This window comes from Rousettus aegyptiacus, unplaced genomic scaffold, assembly GCF_014176215.1.
Source record: "Rousettus aegyptiacus isolate mRouAeg1 unplaced genomic scaffold, mRouAeg1.p scaffold_m13_p_5, whole genome shotgun sequence".
In the NCBI taxonomy this organism is placed as follows: Eukaryota; Metazoa; Chordata; class Mammalia; order Chiroptera; family Pteropodidae; genus Rousettus; species Rousettus aegyptiacus.
The window spans coordinates 45,926,687-45,946,419 of record NW_023416308.1 but is presented as its reverse complement, the minus strand read 5'-3'; the positions used below and the strand labels follow the sequence as shown (position 1 = coordinate 45,946,419).

Here is a 19,733-nt window from a genome sequence, read left to right as displayed (position 1 = left end):
ATGGGAGTAGCTTTATACGACACTGTAACATTTCCACACATTGAAATCATGTCTATGTACTTGAAAATATATTCTAGAAAAACATAAAAAAATTCACTGACATAATACAATGCAGCAAAATAAATGACACATAGTGCAACATAAATTGAACTCAACCTTTTACTTTGTGGGCAGCAGCTGCTCGGACTTCAGCTTCACAGTCTTTAAGTAGGTTCTGAAAGGCGGGGATGAGGTCGTTTAGCGTGATTTTAGGACCCACAGCTTTCTGAAGCTGTAAAAGAATTTATGTGGGTTTTAGTACATACTAAAAAAAAAAAAAAAAAACATGAACAAAACAGTGTAATCTTCAAGTATATATTTTTGCCACAAACACTTCTCATTCAGAAGAATTAATTCAGAAACTTCTGGTATAACAGCAAATTTGTGAGTTTGGGGTTTTTTCCTTTAGTACTCAGTGTAATAATTTTACCTCTGAAAATTTGTCAGCTACCATATAGCGAACTCGCCAAGATTTATCTTCCGCTGCTTGTCGAAGTGTAGGCATCACCAGAATCTCAAGGTCGTCCTGAGACAGTAGCTGAGCAATACTGACACAAGCTTCTACAGCTAAGAGGCGCACCGAATCCTAAAGGAACAAAATTTCTTTCTATTAAAACAATATTTACTGACAGCCAGTGTGCATGGTGTGTGGCAGTGCTATGGGTATCATTTAAAAAAAAACAAAAAACCATGCTACATGCAGCTTCGTCTTGAAATAGCTGCTCCCTTTGCCAAAGCCATAGAGGCAGAGAAGACTCATTCTATGGGTGCACAGCAAAATATTTATGTTGGTCAGAGTACAGAGTTTTTGTTAAGGAAAACAAAATGAAAACGTTAAGATTAATTGAAAAAAAGAGGATATTTTTATGTCTTCAAAGACCCGTTTTAGAGGTTGAGAGATAAAAATGAAAACTGCTTGTACAAGTTGTTTATAACACATCAGAACAGAGAAAGGGAATCACTCAGGAAGCTCAGTTTTCAAAATACAGGTACCTCCGCTTTTCCAAAGTTTACTTTATGTCACTTTGGTTTTACAGAAGACCTACATTAGTAATATGTTTTTGCTATCCAAAAGAAATCTAAAAAAGAGTTTTGCTTTCACAGAAAAAGATGAAAAGCAAAAACAGCACTCAGCAGTTGTTTTGTATAAGCCGTTACAGAGGTAGCGTGCACACCCGGCAGCAAGAGTGACCCCACCACGTTCCTTCCTGGGAACCACTCAGCATGTCAGCATCAAGCGCTATTGCTTTGAGCTATGTCCGTCAGCATTTGTGCTTTATCTCAATTTATACTGTGCATCTGTTAGCAAGATATGTCCTAACTGCTTCTTCATTTTATGCCATTTCGGCTTACGAAAGGTTTCATAAGAATGCTCTACTTTCAGAGCAGGGGAAAAACCTGTACTCAGTTTAGGGTGGCAGGAGTTTAAGCATGAGATAATGACTTGGAAAGAAAAACACAGAAAACAAATTAAAAATAATAATAATAATAATATTCTTTGAATTTGAATGTTGAGAATCGAGGACAGAATAATTTTGAGGTAGCCACGCCTAGAAAAATGCAGCAGAAATAATTAGAAAGATATGAAATTAATGAAGTGAGCTTTCTAAATGTAAACTGCCAAGTGTCAATGTGACAGCTATATGTCCTTAGACAAATCAATGAAAAATTAGGAATTGAGACTACAGATTTGAGAATCATAAATATATAAGTAGAAACTGAAAATATGTAAACATATAAGCAAAAAGGAATAGGATGAAATTTTAAGTGTATGTATATATATATATAATCAAATATAACCTACATATGTGTATATATGCACATACACATGAGATAACAGTGACTCTACCTTTTCAAAAGATTACAAATTCTAAAAATTGTAGATCAATAATAACTTACTATATGCCCAAGAAACTCACTTCTCTATCCAAAAGAACAATCTAAAAAGTACAGAACTAGGCTTTACATATTTTTGGATTTGAAAAACGATGCTACATCCAGGGACTAACACCACCTATGGAAATAGGTACCAAAAAAATATTTGTTAAATCAATCACTTCTCTTCCAGAACTCCTAATTTTCTCCCAAGTCATCTCCATCTCAGTCAGCAATGACACCACTATCCACCCATCCAGTTGCTCAAGCCAAAAATCAAGATCTGATGCCTCTTTCCCTCATTTAATCCAATCATAGTTTAACTCCACCCCGAACCTAACTTCAGATTCTCTCCATCTTTACTATACTTCCCTGGTTCACCATTGCGTCTTACCTAGATTATTACACAAGTTTCCTTCCTGTTTCTACTCTCAACCCCTACCTTACAATTTAGTTTCCATCCTGAAGCCAGAATCTTCTAAAAATGTAAATTACATCCAGTTCCGCCCTTGCTTAAAATCTAGGTGTACTCTCACTACACCTAGAAAAGAAAACCCAGACTCTTAAAGGCCCTCCAAGATGGGGCCCTTGGTTAACTTCTCCAACCTCATCTGTTTACCAGAGTCCCTTTCACTCACTATGTTCTAACCTTAGGGTCTTCACACTAGGTGTCCTCTCTTCCTGGAATTCTCTTTTCCTGGAGCTCTGACACTCTAGGAAAGGGCATGGCTGGTATTCTTTTTTCTCGTCTTAGGTTCTGTCACCTCTTCACAGTCCTTCCGACTAACCAGTCTGGAGAAATGTCCTATAATCATTCCCGATTATGTCACCCTATCTTCCTCATAGCATTTACCTCAGATATTTTGCTTATTGATCTGCTTTCCATCATTAAAATGTAAATTCCATGACAGCACTGTCCTTATATGCCTTGTTTAACACTGTATCCCAGCACTAGAACAGTGCCTGATATGTCGTACGTGCTCAATAAATATTTTTTTTAATCAACGAATAAGCCAGGAGCAGCAATTCTATCAGTGGTTGGAGGGAATATACATATACACATACTTTACAATTAAGCACTTAATATTTTTTGAGCATCAACTGCTAATACCACAACTAGACATTACATGCCTCTTGATGAAAAGTATACCCTACTATGAAGTGATTTTATCACCCTCAAAATATTGAACTAAATCTCATTGAGCCTCTAGATGAGTGGTGGGGGAAAAAAGTGGTGAAATCCAGGACATAGTCAGTTCTTGTAAATCAAGTGTTACTGGAATACCGCCACACCCCTTAGTTTACATATTATAGTGCTTTCCAGCTATAACAGCACAGCTGAGTAGTTTATGGCAGAGACTATCTAAACCACAAAGACTAAAATATTTACTATTTGGTCCTTTACTGAAAAAGTTTGTAAAAGCCCTGCTCTAGATTCAACCACCATTTTGCAGGAAAATACAGAGGACAAAATAAAATGTTAAATTATACCACGGGAAATATAATCAACAAAATCCCAAACAAGGATTCTAAACCTGTGCTGTCCAACGTGGTAACTACCATCTACATGTGGCTTCTGAGTACTGGAAAAGTGGCCAGTGCCCCATGTTCAAATGATAATTATTTGGGGTATATTGGGTTAAATAAAATGTATTATAATTACTTTCACTTGCTTTTACTTTTAAAAATGTGGCTGCTAGAAAACTTAAAACAGGTAGCCTTCATTATAGTTCTGTTGGAAGTGCCATAACATCTGAGTAATAAAAGTGCAAAGAGAAGTAAGGAGGTGGTTACCATAAAAGTCAAGATAAAGTGTTAGTCTTCAGTGGGTGGGGAGTGGGGAATGAATTCTAACAATTTATTAAGTTGTATATTTTGTGCTGTTTTCTATATGCTACTTAAAATTTTTTTATTTTTACAGGAAGATTTACCATTAGATTTAGAATCTAAAAATGAGATTTATCAGTACATGCCTCGTGCTCTTGGTCCTGTACACTTTAAAGTGATTCTAGGGCAAACTATAGGCAAATTAAAAGCCCCAAAAAACTCTTCTAGAGTCCAGAAACTCTGGAGGCTGATCCTCTGAGGCACTATATAAAGAAGCAGTGTAACCTCGCTGTGAAGGCCGTGAACTCTGGAGCCAAACTACCTAAATTCCAATCCTAACTCCACCACAGCTAAGTATGCCACCCTGAGCAAGTTACTTCAATTTTCTGTGCCTCTATCTCCTAAAACGTAAAAGGGGGTATCTGTTATGAGAAATGAATTACTTCATATATGTAAACCATTTTAAACAGGCTAAGATTAAGTATTTTATTTAGATGATCACTATTTTATTGTTATTTCTACACCCAAGAAATCTAGGGCCTTGGATTTAAAATTGCTATTATTCAAAGTCATTCTATACACTCATACAGAGGATGGAAAAGGTCAAATAGCTTTCCTAACACATGCTATGCTTGTTTATTTGATGGTCAAAAATTCCAGGAAACATTACCCTCCCATATGACAATCCAGCATGCAGAGCACAAATGTATGTTACCCCTTAATGCAGTTTTGATCTTCCTTTCTAATTATGGCTCCTATTTCCTCTGACTTCCCATTCTTTTAACAGCTGCTAATATAAGAGAAAATCATAGTCTGATTAAGAAAGAATTATAAAGACACTGAAGTGGGTTTTATTCAACTTTATCCAGGCTAGAATTAAATACTAATTTTACAAAAAGAATCTTTAACATGAGAATCAAACTCCCCAAAGAAATTCTGAAAATGTTAGTGAAGAGGAGGAGCATATCTGTGTACCTTAAATACTTACCTGTTCATCTGAAGCTAGATTAGTGAACAATGGAACAATTTCGCTTTTCACACTGTCTAACTCTAAAACTTTTGCAAATTCGCCCAATTTGGAAGCAGCAGCACGACGTACCATTGGTGTGTCATCTGAGCACAAGGAACGGAAGTGCCTGGAGCAAATAAAATAATGAAGGTACTTCCTGTCAAATACCATCTATTAAACACCCAAAACACACACACGCACACACACAGCAAGACATTTTAGAGGTTTTCTCTTATAAACATCAGTGATTAGACTTCACCTCACAGAAGTAATGAAGATAAAACCACTAATATATTCAACTGGACAATAAAAAGTGATGTCATCAATCCTACTATCCTGATAACAGGATACTGTGTAATTTGTCAGCTATGAGTTCCCAATAACCCCAAATAACTAAAAAAAAGAAAAAAGGAAAAAAAATCCATATCTTACTGTCTAATTTCTGCTTTGATAGTATTTGAAGCCCTGGGATAGCAAACGCTGAACAAACCACATGCAGATGTGCGAGAAGTAAACCAATCCCCACTCGCTAAGCGTTTCACCAGAGGTACAAAATGAGCTTCCAGAGCAATAGGAGTGTGCTCCTGTGAGATCTGCCTCAGGGATTCCACAGCCTTGTCTCGAACCACTGTCTCTTCCACAGTCGCCAGACTTTCCAAAGGAGGCTGAATAAACCAAAAAAGGAAAACCAGAGAAGACTTATTGAATCAGGTTAGATACAGATTATCACCTTTTAAAGTGTCTGAAGGGAAGTGGTACATGTAACCAGAATGTTAGCTACATCACACCAAATGGTTACTTTCAGTTCACACAGTGATAACATATGGTGTGTCCAACCTGAAGACACGACTTTTGTAGGACAGCCAAGATCTCATGTCCCAGATGGCAATTCCCAGATGGTGTCTACAAATGACACAGTGAAAGAGACTTGACACAACATTAATATTATTGTGAGCTAAATCACTAGGTTTAAAAGATATGTAGGCAAATCCAAATAAGATCATGTATATTTCATCAACAGTAAGTACAAAAATATGAGCAACACTGGGCACCACAAATACATGCTATCAGGCCACTGAGTCCACAGCTTATAGAGTAGTATTCTACCATTCTTGGAGCTGCAAGGAACCCTTGTCCACTAGCTCCACACAATCAGCTTATACAAATTTAAAAGGCTGAGTTTAAATTAATTTTTTTTAGAATACATCCAAAATCTTTCCATGAGCCAAACACATAGCAGGAGTTTCTGACAAACAATTAAGTGAAGAGTACAGAGATGGTAAGAATCCTTGCTTGTAGCTTTAGAAAAAAAAGAGACCAAAGAGGTTGGTCTGGACTAGCATCGGTAAGTGACACCGCTCACTGAAAAGTGAAAGTGGGCTGTTTCTCTGAACCTCGTCCTTTCTGGGTTTGCATTTAGTCAGGTAGATTCAGTATATGCTGTGGGCCGCAAATGTTAAACACAAAACTCACATTTAAAACTGACCAAGAGAGTAAAACAGAATTATATTAAGTAAAAGGAAAGAAGCATGTCTACTTAACAATCCATTTCGAAAACTGTTTGATACACAGAGGTAGAAAGTACTTAGCTCTCATAAGAGGTATTTCGGAAGCCCTTTGAAAAGATACGCTTTCTTACATGATCTGCCCCTACTTTCTGACCTTCTCTGATGCAGTATCATTGGATAATCTCTATCACTACTACAGAATAAGGACAAGCTCTTGAAAATTGCATATGAGTTGTCTCTTGATTTGAACTCTGCCTATTTCTCCACGCCCTTTTCCTGCTTCTCCCTGACCACCACAGCTGCCTGAACCAGCCAAACACTTTATACTCCATCCAGCAACACAACCTGTCCCTAAGCCCCGAAACTCAAACTTTTCAGTAAAGGATTATTGTTATATTCTAGCACTGAGGCTAGAGAAGAAACAGGCAGACAGATTCCTTGCTCTAGTGGAGTTTAGGTTCTAATGGAGGAAGACGACTAATGAAGACTACAAGTAGATAGTGATGAGTACTCTACAAAGAAATAGAACAGGATGTGCTAAGGGGTGACTGGCAGGCAATTTCAGTTTGGGTAATCAGAAAAGGCCTCTCTAACAAGATACATTAAAGTTGGTATCTGAATGACAGGAAGTCAGTCACAGGCAGCTCAAAAGACCATTTTATTAGAGAGAATACCTAGGACAACAGTCTTAAGGCAATAATAAGCTTGGTTTTTTTCAAAGAACACAAAGAAGACCATTGTGAATGGAATGAGGTTATCAGGAGAGAGTAGAGTATTAGATAAGCCCATAGAGGCAGGTTTTATAAGCTAAGACACAAACTAAGTTAGAAATCTGAACTTTCCAAGAGCCATCTGTGGGTCGTGGGGTAAAAAGTGAACTACAGGGGTGGGTGGAAGGCAACTAGTTAGAAAGTTACTGCACTAATCTAGACAAAAGTTGAGCTAGGTAGCAGTAGGAATGAAGGACAGTGGATTGATTTGGAATAACATATAGAGAATCTACAGGATTTACTAATTAATTAGATATGGAAAATGAGGGAAAAAAGATTTAAGAATGTCTCCTGGGTTTTCACTTGTGCAGCTGGATAGATGGTCATGCCATGTACTGAGATAGGAAAACTACATGAGAGATATATTTTGGGGAGAAAACTGAGTTCTGTTTTAGACATATTAAATTTGAAATGCCTGTTTGACATCCAAGTAGAAAAAAATCATAGGCAGATATAGAGAGAAACAGAGAGATAAATATTTATATCTATCTTTCTATATCTCTATCTAGAGTTCCATGGAAAGATTGGAGATAGAAACAGAAAGCATAAGAGTCGGCATCACACAAGCAGTATTTAAGCTTTTAATCATACATCCCTATCTTGTCCAACTATCGAATTCCTAATCATCCTTCAAAACCTAATTCAGATATCATCTCCCAAGAGGTTTTCTCTGATCATCCTGGGTTAATCTCTTTCTCCTATTACTTGGGATTCTCAAATGGGCTTCTATTTTTCCATCTAACACTGTACAGTAATTATTTGTTAACACATAAGGACAGAGACCTTATTCCATTCACACTGGTCTTCTTTAACAATATTTTAACTCCAGTACCTGACATAGTAGGCTATCAATAATTGTCAACTAAATTTAACTGAACTCATTGAATTCACAAAGTCAGAAGTAAAAGTTATGCTTACAATCAAAGAAAAAAAGCTAATAAATGTTCAAAAAGTCATGATATTATTGATGAGAATTAAGATTTTCAATTTGAGGGGAGAAAAAATCATAAACAAAAACAATCTTTTTCTCCCAAACTCTAAACAAACAAGTCTGCAGAGGAAGATGGGAAGAGAGGAAGAAGTTCTTATATTTGTAGTCAGAAAAAAAAAAAAAAAAGGGTTAATTGAGTCTAAATTGCCTACATTATTTGTTCTCTCCATAACTAACACTGGGACTATCCATAAAAAGATCTGCATCAAAAATGCTGCAGTGTGCCTATCACCAAACAACGTATCATTTATATTGCAAAAGTTCTAGAAGGAGGGTAGGCAGAATATACTCACCAGCAAACAGTGGGCAAAGTCAGGACCTCCCACTAGGCCAGTGAAATTTCCCAGCTGCTCAGCAAGAGCTAACAGTACCTCATCTTCATCATAAATTGTATCTGGAAATGACAACAACCAAGTACTCATCAATAAGGACAACTAGCCCAGAGCTGGACACTCACACAAAACTAGGAATAGACTCATTGTATAACTAAATGGTCCTGTCACTATCCTAACAGTGTTTTCTTCCTTGTCAATTGGGAGTCTTCCTGGATCTGTTTTACACAACAAATTAGAAATTTATAATCCCATGTCATTTACCTTCCTATTAGTTAAATATTTAAGATTTGAATACATCTGGCCACATTACAATACGCTCCATCATCTTGTTTCTTCTGCACAGAAAGCATCCCGTTCAGTTTAGTACTTAATACTGTGAGTAATAAATTCTAAAAAACAAAGTTTTAAAAGCCACTGGAAAACGTTAATGCCCATGCTTTTCTTTAAACAAAGACTCGCATACCTGTAAGGAATGGCAGCAGTTCAGTTCTCGTCCTTTCTACTCCAAGTGCAAGAGCAATTGTTGATAATTTCTTAATACTGTTGAGACGGAGCTTTAAAAAAAAAAAAGTGGAAATAATGAAGTAAAGAAACAGTTGTGATTTAGACCAAAAACAAAAGTTGCAAAGAGGTGACATAATGTCATGGTAAAAATGAGGAAAACCTTCAATTTAGATTTTATCCTATGAAGAACCTCAGGAGCAGTGTAACACGGCTTCATTAGCCAAAGGAAGATCTCTTAGGAGAAACACTTTGAAGGGCCCATTAGAGCAATGAATGAAAGAGAATACAATATCCAGGAAGTGGGGCAATTTTAAAAAGAAAACTTTGGCAGTGGTGAAGCAGGTGAAACGGTTGACTACAACTCCTACCTTTTCAAAGAGTTCGTTCCATCAGAGCTGATACACCGGCTCCTCTAGGTTAACTGGCTATCCCACTCGTTCTACCCAACAAGCCCGGCCAGTTTCCAAGACGAGGGGGAAGCATTCAGTCACCGGCACTTCAAAGGGCCCTCTGGCATCCCTGCGCCACCCTCCTCCTGCTCGCACATCAACAGGGACCACCCGCCCAGCCTCGTTCGCTCCGCACCGCCCGAAAGGGGCGCCCAGGCGGGAAGCCGGTTCTCCCACAACCGCCCGGGTGGGGCGCCGGACCGGCGCCTCAGGGGATCGGGCGGAGAGGTGCTGAAGAGGTCCACGGGAGGGTCGGATCGAGCCCCTCACGGGTCTTTCCCTCCTACCCTCCGATTTCTGCTCCGAGTCCAGCTCTTTCAATCCCCGGGCCTCTCCCACGTTGGCACTGGCCTTCCCCCTTCCCTATCACGCTCTCGGCCCGCCCCCGCTCTCCCGCCGGATTCCAATACCTGCACGTCTTCATTGCGGAGCTCGTCAATTAAAACAGCGATCGGGTATAGCGAATCGTCTCCATCTCCACCCGCTGCCCCCGGGCCGGTCCCGGGGCCCGCCGCGCCCGCCATGTTCTTTCTCCTCCGCCTGGTCACCGCCACCCGCCCCGCGCCCAGGCCCCGCCCCGCGCCCAGGCCCCGCCCCGCGCCCAGGCCCCGCCCCGCGCCCAGGCCCCGCCCCGCGCCCAGGCCCCGCCCCGCGCCCAGGCCCCGCCCCGCGCCCAGGCCCCGCCCCGCGCCCAGGCCCCGCCCCGCGCCCGGGCAGGCAAGGCTGAGTCTCGCGCTCGGGCTCCGCGGATGTTGGGGAGGCGAGTTTCCATGGGGTTGGTAGAAGCCTCCGCCTAGCCCCCGTTGCGAAAACTGTAGGTCTGAACTCCAGAAGGCAAGTGGGCTGTAAAAATGAGTGAAACCCCCGCGTTCTTTCCCTAGCCGAAACAAACAGGGGCAGGGATTCATCTTGCTCGTGGTAATCTGAAGCGGTCAGGGATCTACCTGAGTGATCTGTGCTGTGACCTCCTAGGACTCAGGAGGACCAAAGAGGATGCCCAAGGCAAGGAGGAAGAAAGACTTAGCGCCTCCCCTGACTTCATCCAGGCTCTGAGCCACTGAGTCTCCAGCCCTCATTTACCCACTAGCCTCAAGCCTCCACAGAACCCCTCCACCTCTTCCTTGGCCTGTGCGCCAGAATTGTGTATCTGGCTCGTGCTTCGTAAGGCAAATAACGCGGGCGGTGAGAGAAAATGAACAGTGCTGTCCAAACTCCCCAGTCAATATTTTTTCCGCTTTCCTCATGCAAGCTGTTAAAAACATGCTGCTCTCTTGTTTTTATGTTTCTTTTCAGTTTGGGACTGGAATGGTGCCTTCTGTTGTATTTTTTTTTCCTTCCATTTTTTAGGTCTTTAGCGTGCTAGAAGTACAACAGTCAAGCAAAAGTAGGACAAGCTTGAATCCTTTCTATTTGGGTGGAGTGGCTACTTCGCTTGTACAAGAAAAGCTAAACTGGACTCCCTGGAGCAACAAGAGTCCTCAAAGGAGCAGTGGGAGGAGGTGAGGGTATGGAATTCTTTCTTTAAAAACTCAAAGGAAAATTTTTATTTACCCCAGTTAGGGTAGCACAAAATAACTAAAATGTCCTGTCTTTTCTGTTTGTTTCGGACTATAATTTAAGCAGCTCAGAGTAATAACTACATGTGATTATCACAAGCTCTGAAATGGTAATTCTGTGTGTCTGATAAAAATTAAAATGATTAATAAATGCAATTTAGGAGACTTTTTTTTTCAAATATAGGGTTCCTGGAAGTAAACACAATAGATAGGGCATTTGATAGTAGTGAAAGTTTGGGAACTAGTGAACCTGAACACTATTTCTTAAATTAGGCCTGTGGATGTATTCTCTAGGGTTTTAAATTTGTTCTCATTTTTTAGATTTGCTTAAGCATATTTTGGATTATTTGAATGACCACTTTATAACCTGGGTTGCCACACGATTTCAGCAACTACATTTGCATGTGTGTTCCAGTGTTGCTTTTATTGTGCTGGGAGGAGAAAAGAACAGGTAGATTTTAAAAGAAAATAGTGTTTTCATGAACAAAATGAAAGCCAAATGACATCATGAGACCACACAGTCACAGTAGTTCTAACAGAAAAGTAGTGAGAAAATTGAGATAGGTCACTTGGTGGCATGTCGAACTCATAAGAAGCTGAGTTTTCACAGGCAATACCATAGTCACAATACAAGGGAAAGTATAGTCTCAGCAAAATACATCATTTGTCATGTTAAGTTATTATGACATTAATATGAATTCTATTAGTTTTCTGGTTTCGTTTGTATTTCATTTGTAAATCTATTCTGGTGTTTTAGTTGAATAAGAACTATAAATAAAAACATATTTCTACTTTATATTTGTAAATCTAAGAACATTGTAATAAAAATAAATTTGAGAGTTTTCAAGATACTTTGTCTTTAGGAATGGATCCAAACACTACACAAGTTTGAGAAACAGAAGGCTAGGAGGCTCTTTAATTTAATACATTACCACTTAGAAGGCCAGAGAGGATTCCTATTGTCATGGGGAAGAGAAAATGTTCCTTTATACTTGTAAAAAAGGCTTCAGAAATGATTAAGGAAGCAAGCGCAGAGAGAAGCACATTGTCAGTTCCACACATCATCTAGATATTAGTTCAAGCTTAGAGGAGCCTCGATATGATAAATAGAAATTAGCGCACTGATCTATGCTAAACTATTTTGTTTAGAACTCAAATATTCTTTGCTTACCCAAGCACAATGAATTGGGCATTTAAGGAATAACTATGATTAAATATGAAATCACAAGCTGAGTAAACAGGCTCCAGAAAATTGCCTGGTTTGAGAGTCATCAATTCTGGACTTCAAGTACCACCTCTGTCTCTGACTCATCATTAGGACTTATCTCTCCCTATGCCTCAATCCCACCTCCCACCCCCTCACCCTCAATAAATGGAGCTAACCACCTCTGGTTTCCTTTCTAATTACTGTGGTAATGTGAGAACAAAACAGGTAGTAAACATGGAGATGCTAATAAATCCTTCAATAAAGAAAGTGATTAAAACAGACCAGCAGAAAGAGGCCATTTCAAAAGCTGGGCCAAATGGAAACTGAAACAAAATCTGAGACAGTCTTTGGAGAGTGTGGTCCACTGACTATCTGAATCACTTAAGGTGCTTGTTTAAAAATGCAGATTCCTGGCCTCCACCCCAGACCTCCTGAATCAGATTCCTGGAGAATGAGGTGGGACATTTTACCATGCACCCCTGGTGATTCTAATGCACGCTGATGTTCAAAAGTCACTGATTTAAAAAGTTCATCTGGAAAAATCATTGCCATGTCAACAATAAGACATCTGCTCAGATAGAGCCTGAAAAGAATCTCTGGAGGCCACCTCTAACAAGAAAAAGCAAATGACAACTACAACTGCTTATCAAGAAACAATTCTGTCTCTATTAGCTGAGGTTTTTGCCAGATTAAAATGCTCTATCTTTTGCTAGATTCCTAGAAGTCTAACCTCTACAAGTATAGTACTGTGGCACTGATGTTTCCATATCCTCCTCTCCTCTCCATTGTTCCCTGGGTCTCCTCTCCACATCCCACACACACCAGGAGAAACTAATGACCAGAGAGCATCAGAGGCAACAGTCGAGATTAGGTTGAGGATTTAAGGCATCCCTCAGGAAACAATGTGACTGTTCTCAGCACAAAAGCACTGAGTTCTGACACCCACCTACAGTTCACTCATTCAGTGAATCAAGGGAAGACAAGGTTAGATTTGCCCAGTTCCTGTCAGGTGAAGCATCTAGAATATGGAGAAGCACAGGCAGATAGAATCAACAGCCATCAACTCTTGTGCTTCTAACAGCTCTCAGTGCCATAATAGAAAAGGGTCAGTCTGAGCAAGTCTGAATGACATCACTGTTGCACTCTCAGACCTCCTGCCTCACACTAAGCTTGCCTCTTCCTCACAGCATACGAGAAAAAACTGTATGTAGGTGATTCAGAGCAGATCCAGAAGTGTCGTCCCATTGAAAAGGCCGTCAAAGAAGTGAATGGCCCAGCTCATGCACAGAAAACCTGAGGCATGTGCAGGCATTTTTCAACTACCTTCATTTAGCAAGATGATGCTGAAAAACCAATTTTAAGGTCTGAATTTAATTCATTACAAAGCAGTAAGTATCATAATATTAATGACATTTCAAATTTCTATTTATACAAAGAATGTCTTCATTCTGTGGCACTCAAATACTTACCCCTCAACTTCCCCTCAATATTTCACATTTTCTTTTCTCTGCTTTGCGGACACATTTTAATCTCATTTTTATGTCTGGGAATACTTGATAGAAAAAAACTTTACATGGAGTCACACAATAAATCAGAAGAAGCTGTGGAACTCATAATCAGGGATTATCACTACTGCCTTCTTCATCCCCTAACTCCATGCTACAGTTTATCACTATACATAGAAAGGTATTAGATTTCCAGAGCAAAACTTTGCTTGAATTCTTGGTAAGAGCAAATCAAAGAAATGAGGCAGTCAGTTCTGATTCAGAGTGGTATATACAATGGTCAAGAGAGTATATACTGGAGTGAGGAAGACATAGGTTGACATCCCAGCTCTACCAAATACTATTTGTGTGACTTTTGGCAAGTAACTTATCCTTTCTGAATCTTGGTTTCTGCATCTGTACAGCGGGGCTGTCAAGCTTACCTCACATAGTTGGTAAGATTAAGTAATGCATATATAATGCTTAGATTAGTCCCTGACAAGAGTAAGCCCTCAAATATTCGCCGGCAATAGTTATTATCTACTGAGGAAGTAGAAACAGGTTAAGTAAACATTCCCATTAATTGAGCTTTGGCAACAAAGAAGACCAGTGTGAAACAAGAAAAGGAGAATGTGATTTAGAGTCAGAAGACCTGGCTCCGGGCCTTCCAGAAGGTTTTGTCATTGATAAAATAAGGGCAAACCTTACCTTAGTTCTCTCTTGGGGTTGTTGTGAGGAATAAGATCCATAATATAAAGTTCTTTGTAAGTAGAAAGCATCAAGCAAATGTTAGAACTTATATTATTGACTACCAAGGGCTCACAAATTTCACCCGTTTCAAACACAGAATGAGAACATGTGGAGACCTATGTTCAGGGTTTACAGGCCCCCAATTCCTGAAGAGCAAAGTAAGTTCTTTCTCTAACCACTAGGGTAGATTTAAGCCAAACAAACCCGGAGATCAAACAGGCAATGGTGACCTTTGCTAAAAGTTTTAGGTCTTTGAGATCTGTTTATGGGCTCAAACGTTTTTGGGTCAGAACCCTGGTTACCTTGCCAGATGCTATGCATAGCTCAACAAAAACCCTTTGTTACAGTGTTAAGTGAAAAAGCAAGGTGTACACTCTTCTTGAAGTCGTGGAGTGTAATTTTAGCTAAAAATGTTTGAAAATAATAGATTGCTCCTAAACAGGTAATATTAAAATATCTTAAGATTTTTTTTAAAAGCCAGTGCCAGAAAACTATATATAGTATCTTATCATTTTTTAAAGATAGAATGCATACAACTGTGCTTCTATAAGCATTTAAAAAAATCTCCGAAAGGACACACGTGACTAATTATAGTGGTTGATTATGGGAAGGAAGCTGGGTACCTGGGAAACAGAAATGGAAAGGAGATTTTTCAATGCACAGTATATCCATTTGTCCTTTTGTTTGTTTTTTACTATTTACTAAACTCAAGAGCTCAAATTTCACCTAATTTTCCACTAACGTCTTTTTTCTGTTTCAGGACCCAATCCAAGATACTACACTGCATTTAGGCTTTTTGAATTCTGAACCATGAAAATGATTATAAGTTCAAACAACCTTTGGGCTCTTGGTTACCATACTGTAGACTGGACACTGCCTCCCCTGGCTGGTCCTCCCAGTGGCATCCCTAGATGTGTACAGTAGCCTGCTAGCTATCACTTGTCTAGCCCTGCTATGTCCACAGTGTAGAGTCCAGATTTCCTTCTCCTCTTTTATTTTTGTAAGCTCTTATCATTGTGTCTTGTCCTAGACTCAGCTAACAGAAGTAGCTTTCAGCATCTGGGCACACTATCCCCAGACTCCAACTAGATAGAGATTTGATTTAGAGAAGGCAGGGATTACTTAAAATATTTCTTGTCTCCTGAACGCTTTTCCCTGTGCTGTCCCCTGAAGATAGCATTCTTTCATACTTCCTTTTCTGATCTGCCTAGCAGAACTGTTAGGAAAAAGATCATAGGAGTAAGAAAGAACCAAGGCCCCATGGACACGCCCCTCACATCTCAGAAATTCAGCTGGGACTATAATCAGAAACTGGAATTTCCACTAACTTCTAGGATTCAGGAAATCAGCACCCTTTCTGATCTGTGATTAAAATTAGCTAGGGGCCCACAGTGTTCTAGAAAAATCTCTACAAAGACTGAATGTATTATCTGAGTACTCCGTTTTATCAGGATAACCTCTAGACTGTGTTTACTGGAAGCAGATTAAGAAGGTGATTAAAAAAAAAGTGAAACAACTTTGACTAGATCTTATTCTTATCTCTGCCCATCTGATCATTCCAGATACTTCAACATAATTTCCAAAAAAGGAAGTAAAGGAATGTGGACATCAAAGAAGTCATGAAATAGGGAGTATAAGGTCGTGGTTAAGAAGAGAGGGTCTGGAGTTAGAGAGACTGCTTGAGTTAAAATCACAGGTCTGCAATTTTCTACCTAGGTGATCTTGAGCAAGATATTTAATATCGCTGAGCATCAGTTTCCCCATTTTTAAAAAGAGGATAATAATAGTTTCGACCTCATACAGTTGTTGAAAGGATTTTGTGGGGTGAAAAAAGCAACTTGAAACATTTATAACATGTAGTGAATGCTTAATAAATGTAGCTATTATTCATATTGTTTCTCCACAGGGCAAATCTGACAATCTAGAGGGTGTAAAAACAAAATCAGAAACACACCCCAAAATAACAACAAACATCCCCAAATCACAATACATTCCCCTAAGATTAAGTTCAAAGGAGATGTGTCTTTCAGATGTTATAGCCATAAAAAATGGGAATCTCCTACATCAAAGAGCTGATCTTATGTATTTCTCAAGGCCTAAATCTGCCTAGGTGGGTACCCTACACTTTTAAATGCAAATTCTACTTCCTTCTGCAAATGTTTGCTTTCACCGCATGACCAAATAAGTATGAGTAACAATCAAAGGTATTCCAACGCCTTTTGCTTTACAGGGGCTCAGTCCCTGCTAAATGCTATTACCTTCTGTTGAGCTAGGGGATGTACAGATGTGTTGGCATCAGGTGGAAGGGAGAACCCTAAACATTTATATATCATTTGGGGTGCCTTTGATGATATAAATTAGCAGAGGCAAAGTTAACACGTTTTGTGTATGACATGGTTTGCTCATGTTTAAGACCTTGAAAATGTACATATGTCGGGTAATTACACCTAAACATAGCTGCTTTCCTTTCAACCAAACACATATCTTTTATTACCTATGAATACCTTCAAATCCATGTCAAATAGAACTGAAATTAACAGGGAATTGACCTGTGGATCATTTATCACCATTGTGATGGATGATCAATTTCCCATAAATTATAGGCACTGTTTTCTCCAGGAAAATTTTGCAATTGTAGCAATATAGAGTGTAATGTAGAGATGAAGATTCTAGAGAAATGCAACTCAGATATTTCAATTTACACTGGAATTTCGACACCAAAAATATAGTAAATACTGAAACTAATTGGATCCTGAAGAAAAAGGCCTGAAATTTTCAGGGAGAATAGACTGCCCTCTGCTGGTTATTAGGGAAGTCTCTATGATGGCACTTTAGACAAGGCCTCAAGAAGTTTTCCAGAAGAGGAAGGTTTGGAAGTAAAACATAAACAAAACCAAAACAACACGGTGACAAACTTAAACTTTGGTGCTATTTTTCAGAATATCTCTAGTCATAAGTGGAGACACAAGTAGAGAAAAAGGCCCAGGGAAAGATAGGAATGAGTTAAAAAAAAAGAAATTCATAAGATTCTTTTAGACTGCGGCACTTACTGTAAATCTAGCTCCTTTTCTACATAACTCTACAAATATTTCACTGTAAGAAAAAAAAGAGAACATATTATAGGAAATACCAGGGAGGCTTAGAGATGTATTGTTAATCCGGCAACAGGAAAGAAGCAAGACCAATTCCGGAATGATACATGGTGTTTTCTTGTTGGTTGAGTGAACACATTTCAGGTCATTTCTCTCAAAATGAGATTAACCTTTGCTCTCATGTCTGAGGCGCATAGCAGCAGCTCCAGAGAAGCTCTGCATAAGACCAGTGGCAAAATAACAACAGGCGAGTCTTCACTGTACTGGTCTCAAATAAACAGAGTGAAGAGTATAAAATCTACAAAGCGGGCTCCCCCAGCGTATCCTAAGCAGGAAGGCCTAATGCCTTCATGAATTTTATTTTTCATTCTCTTACTCAAGACAGGCACAGGTCCTTATCTGAGTAGGCCAAGCAGTGCCCATCAAGGCCAGGCAGTCTTCCTGAAAGTTGGATCTGCCAGCTCAAACTTCCCCCTACCACCTGATAAATAAAAATGGTGCTTGAATGGGTCTGAAAATTGCCAAAATTAGCCACTCCTTTTTTTTCTAGATGAGTTAGCATTCAGATGTACTGAGATGAGAGGATCAATGGAAAGAGAACTACAGTAAATTATTAACATCCATTAGTATACTTCAGTACCATATTAGTTAATTGTTTCCCAGAAAGAACGGGAGACAGGGCAGGAAAGGTTTCATAGGCTGGAAAAAGTAAAGCAAAGGGGAGGGGAAGAGGCCTAGATGGAGGCCTGGGCAGCCAAGAGTTGTAATTAGAAAAGGACACCCAACATTTTGCCTACTTATCTTTGATCTTTAGTATTTGCCTTCCATTCCCTAATATCAATAGCTCAGTTGTTATAAAAATCATCTAGGGAGTTTTTTTTTTTTTTTTTTTTAAATAGAGGTCTAGACCCATCCCAGGCCACTAACTCAGAATTCCTTGGAGTTGGGGGAAAGAGGATGTCAAGCAAATAGTGGCAATATTTTGAAGAGTCCCCAGATGATTCTCTCATGCAGCCCTGGTTGAGAACCCCTGCTCCACAGGTCACTTCTCCCCCAGAATACAATGCCGCTGAGGTAGGTAGCAATAGACCAAAAAGCATACCCTTCTCATTGGGCAACTTGGGACTCAAGAGCTAAAATGGCAAATTATAGGCCAATGGCACCAGTTGCCAAATATTGGTTCTGCAAGCAAATGAAGGTCAAAGAGAATGCTTGTAAGGCAGGTAATGGCCGGAATCTGTGATTGTAGGTCTTTAAAATACTGTTGTCAGAAGTTTAACTTACAGAATCCCTTTGCTGTTAAGACCATCAGGAGTTCCCTGGTTCATACTTTTATTTCCAGGCACGTAAGGACAGAACATGCAGCCCAGAAACTAGAAGCAAAATCAAAACCAAAAAATCCTACCATCTTGAAATGTCTTATGAAGCTCTCTCTTAAAATTTGTTTAACTTAAAAAAAAAAAATGCTCACAAGTAAAATGCTATTTAGCCCAATTGTTAATCACAATTATTTATTCTAAGAAGCTACAATAGGAGTTCCCAGTCTGTCTGTGTCACTATGATTATGTATGTAATCTCACATCCCTATCTGAACTTCTTTCATTTCATTTAGCAAATCTGTTGGTTACAATTTGTTTCAATGTCAGGTCTACGTTGAACTTCATAGGTGGAGAGAAAAAAACAGCTTTCAGTTTAAAAAAAAATCACTTGCCAATTGATATTATTGAATTTGAATGTATCCCTACAAAGTCATCTTGCAATCAGATTTCCTCTTCCTGGCAAGGCATGTGGTTGGTAGGATCAGAGCATCTCCTCATACCTAGAGGACAGGGTTTCTGGCTCAAATCATTCAGGTGGTCTCCTGGGGTAAGTCTGGCCCTCTGAAATCAATAATAGAAACTTTCAGTAAAGGTGCCCAATCTTTCTTTTTAAATTCTGGGGAATCTGCCTTTGTGTGAAAACCTGTAAAATTCAGAATTCCTAGAATATACACAAACAATATCAAACCTCACTCGCATCTTCCAAATCATCCTTTGAGTATTATAGGATTCACGACTTTCTGTATTTTCTGTTAATTAGAAATCTGCCAAACTGAAAGCAGCAGCTGGATATTAGTTGCAGGTTTCTTTTTACTTTTCTTTCTTCATTTTCAATAAATGTGTACAGAACCAACATACTTAGGCAACTGTGTTGAACACTGGGAAGACACAGAAGAATGACATAGTCTTTGCCCTTAGATGTGCAATACTCTTGAGAGACAGGTTTACAAGGTTTACATGTTAAGGTTCTATGCCATTAGTACAGATACTAGGTACTCAAAGGGTTAAGGAGAGGACG

General features: G+C 39.3%; 1 protein-coding gene across 4 annotated transcripts in view; it reads right to left on the bottom strand.

Moving 5' to 3' along the window:
• Positions 1-9,851, bottom strand: part of PPP2R1B (protein phosphatase 2 scaffold subunit Abeta) — a 33,602-nt gene extending 23,751 nt beyond the window's left edge. For 2 of the 4 annotated variants that reach the window (XM_036221441.1, XM_036221442.1), the window contains exons 1-7: positions 9,718-9,838; positions 8,818-8,908; positions 8,313-8,413; positions 5,183-5,415; positions 4,730-4,877; positions 470-625; positions 157-271 (exon numbers count right to left, since the gene is read on the bottom strand). In XM_036221441.1, the coding sequence (XP_036077334.1) occupies positions 157-271; positions 470-625; positions 4,730-4,877; positions 5,183-5,415; positions 8,313-8,413; positions 8,818-8,908; positions 9,718-9,831 (958 nt within the window). In that variant the 5' untranslated portion in view covers positions 9,832-9,838. Of the gene's footprint in view, positions 1-156; positions 272-469; positions 626-4,729; positions 4,878-5,182; positions 5,416-8,312; positions 8,414-8,817; positions 8,909-9,717 lie in introns of all 4 variants that reach the window. The other 2 variants (XM_016165653.2, XM_016165649.2) reach the window with 2 other exon arrangements.
• Between the last annotated feature and the right edge of the window lie 9,882 nt (positions 9,852-19,733).